The following is a 17,697-nucleotide window of genomic DNA, read 5'->3' as shown; positions in this document are numbered from 1 at the left end:
AAATTTCATCCAGTTTTTTTTCTCCAAAAGTACGAGTGAATCTGAATCCAAGTATCACAGCTTTGAGTTGGAAGCTTTAGCTATTATTTATGCTCTTCGGAGATTTCGTGTATATTTACAAGGATTAAAATTTAAAATAGTCACTGACTGTAATTCTCTTATGCTAACCTTGAATAAGAGAGAAGTTAATCCTAGAATAGCTAGATGGGTACTTGAATTACTAAATTTTGAACACACACTTGAACACCGTAATGGAAGTAAAATGTTGCATGTAGATGCCCTGAGCCCCATTTCAAATATCTTAGTACTTGAAGAAAACACATTTGAACAAAATCTGTCAATTTGCCAAAATAGAGACAAGAGAATTACTGAAATTCGCGGGGAGTTAGAAAATAGGGAGCAATGTTTTGAAATGCGTAATGGCTTAATATACAGGAAATACGGACAAAAGATATTATTTTATGTGCCATTGGAAATGGAAGGAAATTTAATGAAAACGTATGATGATGAAATGGGTCATATGGGGTGTGATAAAGTTTTCAATGCCATAATAAAAGCATATTGGTTTCCTAACATGAAGGAAAAAATTAAACAATATATTTCAAACTGTTTGAAGTGTATTGCATTCTGACCAAAAAGCGGGAAACATGAGGGGCTCTTACATAGTATACCAAAGGGAAAAGTACCATTCGAAACTTTGCATATAGATCACTTTGGTCCAGTGTCACTTAAACACTCAAAAAAGAAGTATGTATTTTTGGTTATAGATGGGTTTAGTAAATTTGTTAAATTATATGCGGTGTGTTCAGCAGGCGCGAGAGAGGTCCTCAGCTGTTTAAAATCTTATTTTAGTAGCTTTAGTCGCCCGAAAGTATTGATATCTGATAGAGGCAGTGCATTTACATCTTAAGATTTTGAAAGTTTTTTGGAAAATAACAACAAGCCAATGGCCAAGTAGAGCGCGTAAACCGTAGTCTCGCACCAATGATAGCAAAGTTAACTAGTGGTGGTTCTAATTTTAGTTAAGATAGGGTCTTGCCGGAAATAGAGTTTGCATTAAATAATACGATGCATCGTAGTTCAGGTACAACTCCAAGTGAAATACTTTTCGGAGTTCCACAAAGAGGTCATGTAATAGATTTCCTAAAAGAAAAATTGGAAGAAAACATGTTGCACGAAAATGATTGCAATGTGACAGAAATAAGAGAAAAAACAGTAGCAAATATATTAAAGTCTCAAAAATTATAATAAACTAGCCTATACCCGCGGCCCCGTCCGCAAGAAGAAAATGAAATATATGGACTATTCACGTTAGCCTGCTTATCAAGTTAAAAATTTTTTTCTGTCTAATGCATTTTATTTTTGTAATTGAGTAAAAAAAGAACTAAATGAGCTGATAACCTGATAGGATCCCCAAATGATACAGAAAAAGCCACATAGTGACCCAGACGCTATCGCGGACGGATACCGAAAACCGTCCAGAAATGCCCCGGAAGGGTCTCCAAAAGTTCCCGGAATAGTCCCAAAAAAAAACCGAAATGCCAACGACACGACTCTAGACTTATCCAGAGATAATACAGAAAAAGTCATGGAATGACCCCTAAAGGGTCCCCAAATGATCCCGAAAAAGTCCCAAATTACCCTGATGGGTTCCCGTACAGATCCCAAAATCCATCCAGAAGTGATGCCAGAAGGGTCCCCAAATGATCCCGTATTAGCCCCGAAAAAGTCCCGAAATTACCCGGACGGATCCCGAAACCCATCCAGAAATTGGTCCCGAAATAGTCCCGAAATGTCCCTGACGGAATCTCGAAAACCATCCAGAAATGATGGCGGAAGCGACCCCAAATGATCCCGAAAAAGTTCCGAAATGACTCCGACGGGATCCCGTACTGATCCCAAAAACTATCGAGAAATGATGCCGGAAAGGTCCTTAAATGATCCCTTAATAGTCCCGAAATGGCCCTGAAGGGATCCCCGAGGGATCCCGGAAACTATCCAGAAACGATGCCGGAAAGGTTCCCAAAAGATCCCCAAATAGTGCCGAAATGACCCCGACGGGATCCCGGACGAATCCCGAAAACCAATCAGAAACGATGCCGGAAGGGAACCCAAATGAACCCGAAAAAGTCCCGAAATGACCCCGACGGGATCCCGAACGGATACCGATAACCATCCAGAAATGATGCCGGAAAGGTCCTCAAATGATCACCTAATAGTCCCGAAATAACCCTGACGGGATCCCGGAAGGATCCCGAAAACCATTCAGAAATGATGCCGAAATGGTCCCCAAATGATACCGTATTTGTCGAGAAAAAGTCCCGAAATAACCCCGACGGGATTCCGGACGGATCCCGAAAACCATCTAGAAATGATGTCGGAAGGTACCCCAAATGATCCCGAATTAGTTCCGAAATGACCCCTACGGGATCCCGGACGGATCCCGAAAATCATCCAGAAAGGATGTCAAAAGGGACCCCACATGATCCCGAAAAAGTCCCGAAATGACCCCGACAGGATCCCGGACGGATCACGAAAACCATCCAGAAATGATGGCGAAGGGACCCCAAATGATCACGAAAAAGTCCCGAAATGACCCCGACGGGATCCCGGACGGATACCGAAAACCATCCAGAAATGATGCCGCTAGGTACCCCAAATGATCCCGAAATGACCCCGTCGCAATCTCGGACGGATCCCGAAAACCATTCAGAAATGATGCCGGAAAGGTCCTCAAATGATCCCCTAATAGTCCCGAAATGACCCTGACGGGATCCCGGACGGACCCCGAGAACCATCCAGAAATGATGCCGAAAGGGTCGGATCGGACGGATCCCGAAAACCATTCAGAAATGATGCCGGAAAGGTCCTCAAATGATCACCTAATAGTCCCGAAATAACCCTGAGGGGATCCCGGACGGATCCCGAAAACCATTCAGAAATGATGCCGAAAGGGTCCCCAAATGATACCGTATTTGTCGAGAAAAAGTCCCGAAATAACCCCGACGGGATTCCGGACGGATCCCGAAAACCATCTAGAAATGATGGCGGAAGGGACCTCAAATGATCCCGAAAAAGTCCTGAAATGACCCCGACGGGATCCCGGACGAATCCCGAAAACCAATCAGAAACGATACCGGAAGGGACCCAAAATGACCCCGAAAGGTCCCGTAGTGATCCTGGAAACCATCAAGAATTTATCTCTCAAAGGCACGCAAATGATCCCGAAAATACCCCAACGGGATGCCCGACGGATCCCGAAACCCATTCAGAAATGATGCCGGAAGGGTCCCCAAATGATCGCGAATTGGTCCCGTAATTATCCCGGAACAGTCCCGAAAATGTCCCAAAATAACCCGACGGGATCCCGGACGGATCCCGAAAACTATACAGAAATGATCCCGGAAGGGTCCCAAAACGATTCCGAAATAGTCCCCAAAAAGTCCCGAAATGACCCCGGCGGGATCCCGGACGGATCCCGAAACCCATCCACAAATGATCCCGGAAGGGTTCGATATGACCCTAACCATGTTGATAAGGCAGCAGGCGCGTTGGAGCGAACGAAGAGTTACATACAAACATACAGGTAAAGCTAATAAAAGCGTGCTAATAAAAACAATTGAAGGAGGGCGGATGGCGGGAGGAGAAGGAGAGGACCACTGATCGTTTTTCCAAAATTGTTTAGATCTCGATCTGTATGTGCCAGATACCAAAAAACTAGTTAGTACACTACTGTCTGTGTCCCAAATTTCATCAAAATCCGTGTAGCCGTTCTGGCGTGATTTAGTCGCAAAGACTAAAAAATATAATAATTAAATTATAACTGTTCCTAGGGGCCGGGGACCTCCCCCCTTTTGAAAAATATATAGCTAGTAGATGCTTCTAGACTATTGGCTATATGTGTGCCAAATTTCATCCAAATCCGTCCAGCCGTTCTTGCGTGATTGAGTCACAAAGACAAACGTCTGGACAAACATCCAAACATCCAAACATCTAAACATCCAATCATCCAAACTTTCCCATTTATAATATACTAGCCTTTACCCGCGGCCCTGTCCGCAAGGAGAAAATAAAATATATGTGCTATTCAAGTTAGCCTGCTTATCAAGCTATCTGTTGAAAAAATTTGTTCTGTCTAATGCATTTTATTTTTGGAATTTGAGTAAAAAAAGAACTAAATGAGTTGATAACCTGATAGGATCCCCAAATGATCCCAAAATTATCCAGAAAAATCCACGAAATTACACCGACACTATCGCGGACGGATCCTGAAAACCATCTAGAAATGCCACAGAAGGGTCTCCAAAAGTTCCCGGAATAGTTCCAAAAATCCCGAAATGACAACGACGCGATTCTGGACTTATCCAAAGAACCACAAAGAAATGATGCCTGAAGGGTACCAAAATGACCCCGAAATAGTCCCGCAAAAGTTCCGAAATGACCCTGACGGGCTCCCGGACGGTTCTCAAAAACCACCCAGAAAATATCCAGGAAGGGTCCCTAGGGGATCCACGACGGATCGCGAAAACCATACAGAAATTATTCCGAAAGGCTCCCCTAATTATCCCGTATTAGTCCCGAAAAAGTCCCGAAATGACCCCGACGGAATTCCTGACGGATCCCGAAAAGCATCCAGAAATAATGCCGAAAGGGTCCCCAAATCATCCCGTATTAGTCGAGAAAAAGTCCTGAATTGACCCCGTAGGGATCCCGGATGGATCCCGAAAACTATCCAGAAATGATGCCGGAAGGTATCCCGAAATAGTCCCGAAATTACCCTGACGGGATCCCGGACGGATCCCTAAACCATCTAGAAATGGTGCCGGAAGGTACCTCAAATGATCCCGAAATAGTACCGAAATGACCCCGACGGGATACCGGACGGATCCCGAAAACCATCCAGAAATGATGCCGAAAGCGTCCCCAAATGATCCCGTATTAGTCGAGAAAAAGTCCCGAAATTACCCCGACGGGATCCCGGACGGACCAGAAAACCATCTAGAAATGAACTGGAAGGTACCCCAAATGATCCCGAAATAGTCCCGAAATGACCCTGATTGGATCCCGGACGGATCCCGAAAACCATCTAGCAATGATGCCGGAAGCTACCCCAAATAATCCCGTATTAGTCGAGAAAAAGTCCAGAAATGACCACGACGGGAACCCTGATGGATCCCGAAATCCATCTAGAAATGATGCCGGAAGGTACCTCAAATGAACCCGTATTAGTCGAGAAAAGTGATGAAAGTGATGCCGAAAAGGTCCTCAAATGATCACCTAATAGTCCCAAAATGACCCTGACGGCATCCCGGACAGATCCCGAAATCCATCCAGAAATGATCTTGGGAGGGTCCCAAAATTATCCCGAAATAGTCTGGGAAAAGTCCAGAAATTACCCTGACGGAACCCGGACGAATCCTGAAAACCAATCTCAAATGATGCCGAAAAAGTCCCGAAATGACCCTGATGGGACCCGGAAGGGATCCCGAAAACTAACCAGAAATGATGCCGGAAAGGTCCTCAAATGATCTCCCAATAGTTCCGAAAAGACCCTGATGGGATCCTGAACGAATCCCGACAACTATCCAGAAATGATACCGAAAGGGCCCGCAAATGATCCCGTATTAGTCGAGGAAAAGTCCCGAAATGACCCCGACGGGATGCCGGACGAATCCCAAAAACCATCCAGAAATGATGTCGGAAGGGACCCCAATGATCCCGAAAAAGTCCCGCAATTATTCCGACGGGAATCTGAACGGATACCGAAAACCATCCAGAAGTGATGCCGGAACGGTCCTCAAATGCTCACCTAATGGTCCCAAAATGACCCTGAGGGCATCCCGGACAAATCCCGAAATCCATCCAGAAATGATCTTGGGAAGGTCCCAAAATGATCCCGAAATAGTCTCGGAAAAGTCCAGAAATTACCCTGACGGGTTCCCGGACGAATCCTGAAAGCCATCCTTAAATGATCCCGAAAAAGCCCCGAAATGACCCTGACGGGATCCCGAAAGGTTTCCAAAAACTATCCAGAAATGATGCCGGAAAGGTCCTCAAATGATCCCCTAATAGTTCCGAAATGACCGTGACGGGATCCCGAACGGATCCCGACAACTATCCAGAAATTATGCCGAAAGGGTCCGCAAATGATCCCGTATTAGTCGAGAGAAAGTCCCGAAATGACCCCGACGGGATCCCGGACGAATCCCAAAAAACATCCACAAATGATGCCGGTAGGTATCCCAAATGATCCCGAAATAATCCCGAAATGACCTCGTCGGCATCCCGGACGGATACCGAAAATTATCCAGAAATGATGCCGGAAAGGTCCACAAATGATCCCCTAATAGTCCCGAAATTACCCTGATGGGATCCCGGACGGATCCCGAAAACCATCCAGAAATGATGCCGGAAGAGCCCCCAAATGATCCCGAAAAAGTCCCCAAATGACCCCGACGATATCCCGGACGGATCCCGAAAACCATCCAGAAATGATGCCGGAAGAGCCCGCAAATGATCCCGAAAAAGTCCCCAAATGACCCCGACGAGATCCCGCACGGATCCCGAAAACCATCCAGAAATGATGCCGGAAGAGCCCCAAATGATCCCGAAAAAGTCCCCAAATGACCCCGACATACTCCAGAAAAGGTTCCGAAATGGCTCCGAAGGAATCAACGACGGATCGCGAAAACCATACAGAAATGATTCCGGAAGGATCCCAAAATGATCCCGAAATAGTCCGGAAGTGACCCAGACGGGATCCCGCACAGATCCAGAAATGATCCCGGAAGGGTCCAAAAACTATCCCGGAAAAGTAACAAAAAATCCCGAAATGGCTCCTACGGCATCCCGGACGGATCCAGAAATGATCTCGGAAGGGTCCCCAAATGATCCCAAAATGGTCCCGAAATGACCCTGATGGATCCGGCAAACCATCAAGAAATTATGCCGGAAGGGTCCCCAAATGATCCCGAAATAAAACAGAAAAAGTCACGAAACGACCCCTAGAGGATCCCCAAATGATCCCGTATTAGCCCCGAAAGTCCCAAAATGACTCTGACGGGATCCCTAAAGGATTCCGAAAATAATACAGAAATGATGCCGGAAAGGTCCTCAAATGATCCCCTAATAGTCCCGAAATGACTGTGACGGGATCCCGACAACTATCCAGAAATGATGCCGAAAGGGTCCGCAAAAGATCCCGTATTAGTCGAAAAAAGTCCCGAAAGGACCACGACGGGATCCCGGACGAATCCCAAAAACCATCCAGAAATGATGCCGGTAGGTATCCCAAATGATCCCGAAATAGTCCCGAAATGACCTCGTCGGCATCCCGGACGGATCCCGAAAATTATCCAGAAATGATGCCGGAAAGGTTCCCAAATGATCCCCTAATAGTCCCGAAATTACCCTAATGGGATCCCGGACGGATCCCGAAAACCATCCAGAAATGATGCCGAAAGGGTTCCCAAATGATCCCGTATTAGTCCCGAAAATGTTCCAAATAACCCCGACGGGATCCCGGACGGATCCCGTAAACTATACAGAAATGATCCCGGAAGGGTCCCAAAATGATCCCGAAATAGTCCCGAAAAAGTCCCGAAATTACCCCGGCGTAATCCCGGACCGATTCCGAAAACCATCCAGAAATGAACCCGGAAGGGTCTCGATATGACCCTTACGGGATTGCAAATAAGGTGAAGCTAATTATAAAACCATGTTAATAAGGCAGCAGGCGCATTGGAGCGAATAAAAAGTTAGATAGAAACATACAGGTAAAGCTAATAAAAGCGTGCTAATAAAAACAATTGATGGAGGGCGGATGGCGGGAGTAGAGGAGAGGACCACTGATCGTTCCTCCAAAATTGTCTAGATCTCGTTCTGTATGTACCAGATACCAAAAACTATTGATTTAGGAGAAAATTTAGATTGAGTTATAACAATTTATGGATTTTACACCAGAGGGGGGGGGGGGGGGTGATAAAGGGGGGCGGGCGGAGGGTGTCACTGCTTACTTTATAAGCCCTCGACTTATTTGACCCCTTGAGTCTGTGATATTGGTGAAGGCCAGTATACGTAAAGTTATAATGTGTAAAAATTATGAAAAATAATTTCTCGAAGGGGTCATGGGACCCCCACCTCTCTTTCCATGTTCGAAAAAAATTTCGCTAGTAGACTACAGTCTGAAATTTCATCAAAATCCGTGTAGCCATTCTGGCGTGATTCAGTCGCAAAGACGAAAAAATATAATAATTAAATTATAACTGTTCCTAGGGGCCGGGGACCTCCCCCCTTTTGAAAAATATATAGCTAGTAGATGCTTCTAGACTATTGGCTATATGTGTGCCAAATTTCATCCAAATCCGTCCAGCCGTTCTTGCGTGATTGAGTCACAAAGACAAACGTCTGGACAACCATCCAAACATCCAAACATCTAAACATCCAATCATCCAAACTTTCCCATTTATACTATATTAGATTATTATTAAAAGATAAAAATCGAATTCAAAGAACGTATAAAGAAGACGATTACGTTATGGTTAAAAATTATATAAGTACTCCAGGTGTGTGTAAAAAGATTGCACCTAAGTTCAAAGGTCCTTACAGAGTTTGCAAAGTCCTCCCAAATGATAGGTATTTAATTAAATATGTCGAGGGTTTTCAGCTTAGTCAAATCCCTTATGAAGGAATATGGGAAGTAGCGAACGTGAAGCCTTGGTTGAACCATAATCTCTCTAATGAAGGCATAATCGGGACGATTACAGGTCAGGATGGTCGAACTGTGGCAGCATTATGAATACTTTTATAACAATAAACGATTGGCATCCATAGTATTACACATTTCAAGGTATTGTGGCAACACTAGGTGAAGCCATTTTTAAATATAAGGCAGTTGGTGAATAAACGTGAGAGAGTAAAGATCATAATATCGTGTTTTATTGGTTTGTCGCTTAAAAAGGAAATTGGTTCTTTTAAGAAAGAACACTTATTTGTACAAATTTGTGCTAAAATATGTACATTCTACCACAATATTCTTTATTTTAAGTCGAAGATTATATCATAAGCAACGGCTCTTGGTATATTTGATGCAGCCATCCAGAAATTACGCAAGGATTTTTTAAGAAGGTTTTGGCATATGACGAAAGACGAATTCAACTCGACTTAGCCGCCAGAAAATTGCTTTGCGGATTTGTGTTATCCCGCCGTCTTCTTCTTCTTATGCTCCCCTGTTGATGTTGCTGTGCCACCAATTCACTACTCATTTCAGTGAATACCATAAGAAATGCAATAATGTGCATTGTTTATACTTTATTTCTTAATTTCAAACAAATTCACAACAATAATTAAACTTTTCAATTCTTTAAACAAAATAAGAAGTGCGCAACGAAATTTCAATTGACAAAACAGCTGAATTCTCAAATTCGAAATTCCTATTCCCCAATTATTGTTCTCCCTAGGAGAAAAGAAGTTAAGGAATTTTTCCGCCGAAATAAAAAAATCCGCGGGAACAAAATTCTGAGGGAATATTTAGAATTGGGCTGCTTGTGAACTGTCTAATTGTAACTGAAAAAATAAGATTTTTGAATGGAGAAATATGATAATTTAATTCCTTTTCACAATACGTAAAGCACTTATTGCAGGGTGGCTCCCAAACTTTTTTGTTTAAAAATTGGAAGGATCGACGGGTCCCGAAAAATGTAGTCCAACCATTGCTGTGTTTAAAAAGTCTGTTGACTTTATCTAATTTTTTATATCTCTTCCATAATTTAGTTTACCGGTTTAGGTCCCCTACAAACTGTGAAGAGGAATTAAATGATCACATCTCACCTTGGAAAAATGTTTTCAGTATAAGCTGCTTGTTTAGTATTAGTTTAAACTGGTGCTGAAAACAGGGACCTAATATCCAATTTTCTACGACGTGAGGGTACTATTTCTTTTATGACTAACAGAAGAAAGCAATTTATTTTTCTAAAACTTCTACCCTTGAAATCAAACCCGCATTATTTATATTTATATTTATTTATTTAATCAACAAACAAGGTGTTTATAGACTGTTAATATACAAAACTTCAAGTTTACATAGCTTATATAAAAAGTATAGTTAACTTTATGACAAGTATCTGATTACCAGGTTCTTAAATGTAAATTTACTACAACTAAAATCAAACGGCAAGGAATAGGAATAAGCATTAAATTGATTGTCCTCCCAAGGGGATCATTCTTTGCATAAACCGTTCTAGCAACACCTATATAAAACAAATCGTTACAACGAAGGATACGATAGGGTCAATTGTTACCCATCGGGTAAGGGGGTAAGAATATGCCCGCGGTAGGTATGCCTGTCGGAAGAGGCGACTAAAATACCAGATTCAAGGGGTGTGTAGCGCAACCCTTCAGGTTGCCAGCGCAATATATAGCTTCTCCAAACCTAATTGTCAACCTCACCTATCCGCGGCAAATCCTGTTTCACTAACAGACGAGGCTCTGGCGACCCCAAGCTCCCCATGGAACTTGTGGGTGGCGAGGGAGGGGATGGCCTGAAGGTTTAATGTGGCCACATAAATCGTTCCCGAGATGGTCGGGCTAGCACCTTAATGGTGCTGTGGTACCGGAGCGTACCGGATCTGTATCCGGCAAAGGACCATCACATCGATAACACTCCCCAAAGCCTTCGGGGAGCAACCTTATCGCTACAACAACAACAACAACATAGGGTCAATTGAGCCCGAAACGATATCAAAGACAACGCACATTGACAACAGAGTTCGCATGGAGTCTAGTGACATAAGATTTATCAATAAACAGCGAGAGTGATATGATGGTACAGGGTTTACAAAGTTCATCGACCACAATGCAAAGCGCACAAAAACTCTCTGAACAGACTCCAACCTCTTTCTACTATACTCTCCTATTTACTTGATCATTTACAATTCGATAATAAAAGTGTTCGGTTATTTCATTCACGTCATGTCTTACCTGTCATTTCCCTTTGTGCAGCTTCCACATTCATCGCTAAGGCCATTGAAAGTCTAGCACGCAAATTTGATCCCAAACCCGATTCTACGTGCGAGTTTAATTCCTTTTTGTAGATATTCAACACTAAAGGTTCCGGGTGAAAAGGCATATTGAATTCATCGATCAAGACACCTAAACGCCAAATTTCTTCATTAAGCGCTTTTGATACTTTTTGTTCCACTTCCTCAACCATATTGTGTATTTTAAGTTTCATGTCTCTTGTCACTTGCATCATTTGTGTTTCTATGCCTTGTATACGTTCTGTTAGTAATGTTTTTTGGTCAATCTTTAAATTGCGGAATATTGTAGTACGTTCAAATATATTGTCCAACATTGAGCACATATCTCCCGCCAAACTTTTGCCTCGTGAACTATGTTGCTCAAATTTAGTTTTAACAGCGCTTTGAGATATGCATTCCTCAAATTTGCGTTCAAAATCTTGGAACTCGAAATAGCGCACCTGGAAACCTTCTGCTATTGCGCCCATATGTGGAGGATTCCCTTTTGCTTCTTCAAGACGTGCCTTTAATGAAAATAAAAATTATTCATATTTTTTGGCGAAAACTACACTGCAAAACAGTTTAACGGTTATTATCTGGGTCCAAAAGACCTAAACCAATATTCAGGGTTGAAAATGCTGCAGCAAAATGAGCAAAAGCATACAAGATTTAATAATTAAGTCTCCAAAAATTAAAATTGTTTACTTTTTTTTTAATCTAGAACCCTGAACTCATAATGGCATAATGCCGTTCTAATAAGGAATGTGGTATCTACATTCTCACTAAACCGAGGTATTGAATATAACGTGGTTATATCAGGGACCCATTTTTAGCAACAACAGGACCCATTTTAATAGTTATTTTCGCTTTTTGAGGTGAAAATGTCGGGGTCAAAAAACTGTCCCAGGAATATCCATACCATTTTCATAACGAACTGTGAATCCTTTTTAATTTTTCATCCTTTTTCAAAAAAATTCACAAACAACTAATTAAATCCGGACTTTTGAGATATTGCTTTGAAATTCAATACACCGCTTTGTGTTGAAACAAGGATTCTGTATGAAAAAGAATTGGACTCATTTGGATGAGCCATTCCATAAGTATAGCACCGGACTTTTATTTTCTCCTTAAAAAGTATAAATATAGTTTAAAATAAACTATAACAACACGCCGTAGCACAGAGGTTCGTGTCTCCGCTATTAAGCACAACTCGTTTTGTAGCGAGTTATTTAACCACTGCCTTCTTCAATAATTGCCCCTAGATGGGTCTCTTTGCGTGCCTAGCCTAGAGAGTTACAAAAATACAAATGAAGCTAATATAAGCGTGTTAAAAAGTCCGTATTTAACTCATATTTTCGGACATATAAAATAAAAGTCCGGATTTAATAATTTCTTTCGGACTAAAAAATTAAAAGAATAACAGTTTGGATCCCTGGTTTATATTTTTTCAACACATTGTTACGAATATTAGCAACACTAAGGGGTACTGTCATCTCTAAGCCGATGCTAAACCACGACTGTATGCACATCAATAATTCAATCATTATGTCTACACATATGTACGTACACGCAGCGGAGAAGCAACGCACAAACACATGCAGATATCTTATCTGAGATATGCAATTATAATTGTGGAAGGGTCGCTCACAAATAAACGCGCATATGAGAGCTATACACGTACATCTGTAGTTATAATTATATAGCAGTAACTAAGTAAATTCTGGAAGCGCCTAGAAGATGCAATGAGGAAATCAGAGAATATAAAAGGCAGCAACAGTAGAGGCGCTGCAATCAGTTTTGATTAAGCACGCTATCTGTCGAGCAATAGAAGTCGCTTCCCAAGGCAGTCGGTTCTATATACCGGAGCGACTCGGGATTTTTCTTGAACAAGGACTGTCATCTCAGTGTAACCCCATTTAATTTGTTGCGTCCCTCCCACAAATTGCCATCCTCCCAGCAGCTCCTTGCAGCAGGACTGCTCCATATTCTCTTGCTCAGGGAAGGTATCGAATCCAATCCGGGTGCGTCTCCTGACCCCGGTCCTGAGAAATGGTTTTGCTGCATCTGCCGGAAAAGAATCTTTTTAGGACGGTCATACTCTGTTCAGTGTGTCTCGTGTAAGGGATGGTTGCATCGGACAGGTTGTTCTGGGCTTGATCCCAAAACCCGACGTCCACGTAACTTTTATAAATCTTTTGTGGCTCCTTGCTGTTCACGCCCAAGGTGGTCCCGTAGTCTACGCCTAAGCGCCCCCACTACCTTCCAGCAGCCCCGCTGCTTAGCAAGCCACAACAAGTACCCGCTGCTGCTCGCGCCCCACGGCGCCAACAACTCAAACAGCTGCTACCACTCATAACTACAATCTCCGTAGTAGATTCGGAAGCAATGCTGAGCAACAGCCCCTGCCCCCGTCTTCTCCCCCCCTCTTTTCCGGCAGCAATCGTGTAGGTCAGGGAAACAGACTCTTAGTCCCTACCTCCGTTTGCACCGTTTGCCAGCACAGAATATATATGTTTGCGACATCCGCCCAATGCAGCTCCTGCCTTGGGTGGTGCCACTTTCCTAGATGTTCTGGTCTCCGCGACGGCAACCCCCGGCGGGTTTCATCGCGCCATGTTGCCAGGTCGCAAACCCAAATCATCCGGGTACCCCAATGCTTGCGCAAGGACGCCCAGTCCCAGGGCCACAACAGCAATTGCGTCCTGGCCTTCCTCAACCCAGGCGTAGTCACCCGTCGCTTACCCCCAGAGTGGCGACGTCTCCCCCCATGCACTTCAGAATTCTGCAGTTAAACTGTAATGGACTAACTGGGAAGATTACGGAGATAGTCGATTTCATGAAGCGGCACAACATCCGCATTGCTGCGATTCAAGAGACTAAACTCACAGCACGATCTGCATTGCAGACCTGCTCTGGGTATAATGTCCACAGAAAAGATCGCGAGAGCGGAAATGGGGGCGGCCTCGCGTTTATAATACACCACTCTGTGCAATATTATATATTTGATCCTGGATTCGACCGCAGGGACAATGTCTTAGAACGTCTGTCCGGTCAGGCGATGCAAACTTAGAAATCATCAACATCTACATACCTCCTGCCACCTGTTGCCCCAGTGGATACCGCCCTAATATCAGAGCCTTACTCACTGGCAACAATCGCATTATCTTAGGCGATTTCAATGCCCATCACGACCTATGGCATTCAAACTTGCGGGCGGACAGTAGAGGTGAGATATTGGCGGATCAAATAGAAGAAACGACGTTCTGCACAATAAACGGAGACGCCCCCACACGTATGGTAGGAAGCTGTTACAGTTCGCCAGATATCTCAATCGTGAGCGCAGAACTCGTAAACTGCGTCAACTGGCAGCCGATGGTAACATTGGCATCCGACCACCTGCCTATACTTATTTCGCTCGAGCGTACCGCCGACTTCATCGTCACCGAAAAACGCACTTTCATAAACTTTAAAAAAGGAAAGTGGGTAGAATATAAATCTTTTACAGACAACCTCTTTCCTGCCCTCCCTATCCCGACTGATGCCCGCCAAGGGGAGCGTGCCTTCCGCAAGGTCATTGAATCCGCCTCGGCACGTTTCATTCCCGCCGGGAGAATTCCCGAAATCCGGCCCCACTTCCCGGCGGAGGCCGCAAACTTAGCGAGAGAACGTGACCTTATAAGGCAGCTTGATCCAGGCGACCCCCAAATAAGGGATATAAACCAACGCATCAGATTGCTTGTGGATGAACACAAGCGGGCGAAATGGGAGGAGCACCTCAGAGGTTGCAACCTCTCTACCGGTGTGGGTAAACTTTGGTCCACCGTAAAGTCCCTATCGAATCCGACTAAGCACAAAGACAAAGTTTCCATCGCCTTTGGCGACAAAGTGCTGTCGGATGCGTAAAAATTCGCGAGCGCTTTCTGCCGACAATATATAATGCATTCTACGGTCGACAAAGATAGACGGAGGGCCAACAGACACGCACATAAACACAAATTCAACGCGTCCCCAATCACCATCACCGCTAAAGAGGTTGAGGACGCCATTTGTCGCGCTAAACCATCCAAAGCAGTGGGCCCAGACGGCATAGCCATGCCGATGCTTAAAAGCCTAGGGAAAGAGGGTTTCAAATATTTAGCGCAGGTCTTCAACCTGTCTCTTTCCACCTTTGTCATACCCGAGAAATGGAAGATGGCCAAGGTGGTCCCGCTACTAAAGCCTGGTAAACCAGCTAACATAGGAGAGTCGTATCGTCCGATATCTCTCCTATCGCCAGTGGCAAAGACGCTCGAAGCCATTTTGCTCCCTTATTTCCAAGCAAATTTGCAGCTAGCCTCTCATCAGCATGGCATCAGAAAACTCCATAGCACTACCTCCGCGCTAAATGCCATTAGCACCCAGATAAATTGCGGTTTAAATCAAAACCCCCACCATAGTACTCGTAGCGCTAGACCTATCAAAAGCTTTTGATACGGTCAACCATGGCTCGTTACTGCAAGACCTGGAAGGGTCTACCCTTCCCCCCATGTCTTAAAAGGTGGACCGCAAATTATCTGGGTGGTCGGCAGGCATCGGTGCAATTTAGAAACGAAACATCAAAACCAAGGAGAATTAAACAAGGGGTGCCACAGGGTGGTGTCCTATCCCCGCTTTTGTTTAATTTCTACATATCTAAGTTACCTTCACCACCGGAAGGAGTCACAATCGTTTCCTACGCCGATGACTGCACAGTAATGGCCACAGGCCCAGGCCCACATATCGATGAGCTATGCAATAAAATAAACGGCTACCTCCCTGATCTCTCCAGTTTTTTCGCCTCGCGAAACCTGGCATTATCACCGACTAAATCTTCCGCGATCTTATTTACAACATGGACGTCCTAAATGTCGACCATTTTGAACATCCACGTCGATGGCACTACGCTACCGACTGTCCTACACCCCAAAATCTTGGGTGTGACGTTTGATCAGGATCTACATTTTGGTGAGCACGCAGCCGCAATTGTTCCGAGAATTCAGAGCCGTAACAAAATCCTCAAATCCCTTGCTGAACGTACCTGGGGAAAAGATAAAGAAACGCTCATGGCTACATACAATGCAATTAGCCAGCCGATTACGTGCTACGCGTCACCCATATGGTCGCCAAGCCTAAAAATTACCCACTGGAAGAAGCTACGGGCCTGCCAAAATACTGCTCTCAGAATTACCACAGGCTGTCTTCTTATGTCCCCAGAACACCATCTGCATAATGAGGCGAGAATACTACCCATCAGGGAGAGAGACGAGATGCTGACCAAACAGTTCCTGTTAAATACCCAGAAACCTGGGCATCCCAACAGACATCTGATTGATGAGCCAACACCGCCTAGGGGCTTAAGGAGTAATCTCCGTAAGCATTTTGAGGAAATACGGCACCTGAGAACACAGCCGTATGAAGCGAAAAAACACAAGCAGGTCCTTGGTGAACTCCACAAACAGGCGTCGGACCTTTATGGCGGGAATTGCGCGGTGAATCCAGTACTCAAAGAAAAGTATCCAAAACTCGCGGAAGAGGAACGCATACTCCCCAGGGAAACGCGAGTCACTCTGGCTCAACTTCGTTCTGGATACTGTAACAGGTTAAACTCTTACCTATCCAGAATCTACCCCGACATACAAAATGTATGCCCCGCTTGCAATGTGTCCCCCCATGACACCAACCATCTCTTTAATTGTAATGTGGAACCAACGCCTCTAACACCCCTTTCCTTATGGTCCACCCCTGTTGAAACAGCAAGTTTCCTTGGACTCCCGTTAGAGGATATTGATGACAATCTGTGATCGGCCGCGGCTGTTAGGTGGGGCGAAGCACTGCTACAACAACAACAACAACAGCAATAGAAGTGTTATTTTGAAAGTAGTCTAATAAAGACCATTTTGCATTACTGAATAGCGGTATTACTTATTCAACAGTTTAGTGATTCGAACCTTAGTAGAAGATTTGAAATAAGCGGAATTGCAGTAAATTCGTTACAATTGGTGTCAGAAGAGTAATTGTTGAATAAATTCCGAAGACTTCCAATATAACTTAAACGTGGCAAAGTTGAGTGAATTGACGATTCAGCAACTGAAGGAGTTGGAAGTCCGTGGATTGGCTACTTTTGGCGATAAATCCCAGCTACAAAGACGACTAAGTGTAGCTATGGTATTTGAAGGAATCAATGCTGAGGAGTATGTCATTCATTATGATAGCGACAAAACATCAACAAAAATGAAAAAAAAAAAAAACGAAACACTGCAGACAGTGACGAGCACAATATCTGCACAAACATCGACAATGGCATCTCAGCTGGAGTCACAGGAGGCACGCATTTCAGAAATGGCACGTATATCTGGAATGTCGACAAAAATTTCGGAACAGCTATCATCGCAGCTCTTTGCGAAACTGGTAGAGCAGGATGCAAAAATTTTACAACTCGAGGACAAAATTGATGCCGAGATAGAAGCGTTGAAAGGTCTTATGCAGCGAGCAATTCGAAGGTAAAAACTCCATCTTTGGCGGCTCTGTTCCTTTCGAGGTATTCAAGCTTCAGTTTGAGAAGACGTCAGCAGTGAACAACTGGAATGCTGAAGATAAAGTTGCTGCACTGTTCGTGGCATTGAAAGGGTCTGCAGCTGAAATCTTACAGACAATTCCAGAGTAC

At 44.1% G+C, this 17,697-nt stretch overlaps 1 protein-coding gene across 2 annotated transcripts in view; it reads right to left on the bottom strand.

Annotated features, from left to right (window-relative positions):
* The window catches only part of Marf (Mitochondrial assembly regulatory factor), a 75,924-nt gene that overhangs the window by 34,111 nt on the left and 24,116 nt on the right, over positions 1-17,697 (bottom strand). For both annotated transcript variants that reach the window (XM_067782673.1, XM_067782674.1), the window contains one exon: positions 10,978-11,539. In XM_067782673.1, the coding sequence (XP_067638774.1) occupies positions 10,978-11,539 (562 nt within the window). The remainder of the gene's footprint in view (positions 1-10,977; positions 11,540-17,697) is intronic.

The sequence above is a fragment of the Eurosta solidaginis genome, chromosome 4 (assembly GCF_040869045.1).
Source record: "Eurosta solidaginis isolate ZX-2024a chromosome 4, ASM4086904v1, whole genome shotgun sequence".
Lineage (NCBI taxonomy): Eukaryota > Metazoa > Arthropoda > Insecta > Diptera > Tephritidae > Eurosta > Eurosta solidaginis.
Note: the sequence above shows the minus strand (reverse complement) of the source record. Positions and strands in the feature narration are given on the sequence as shown.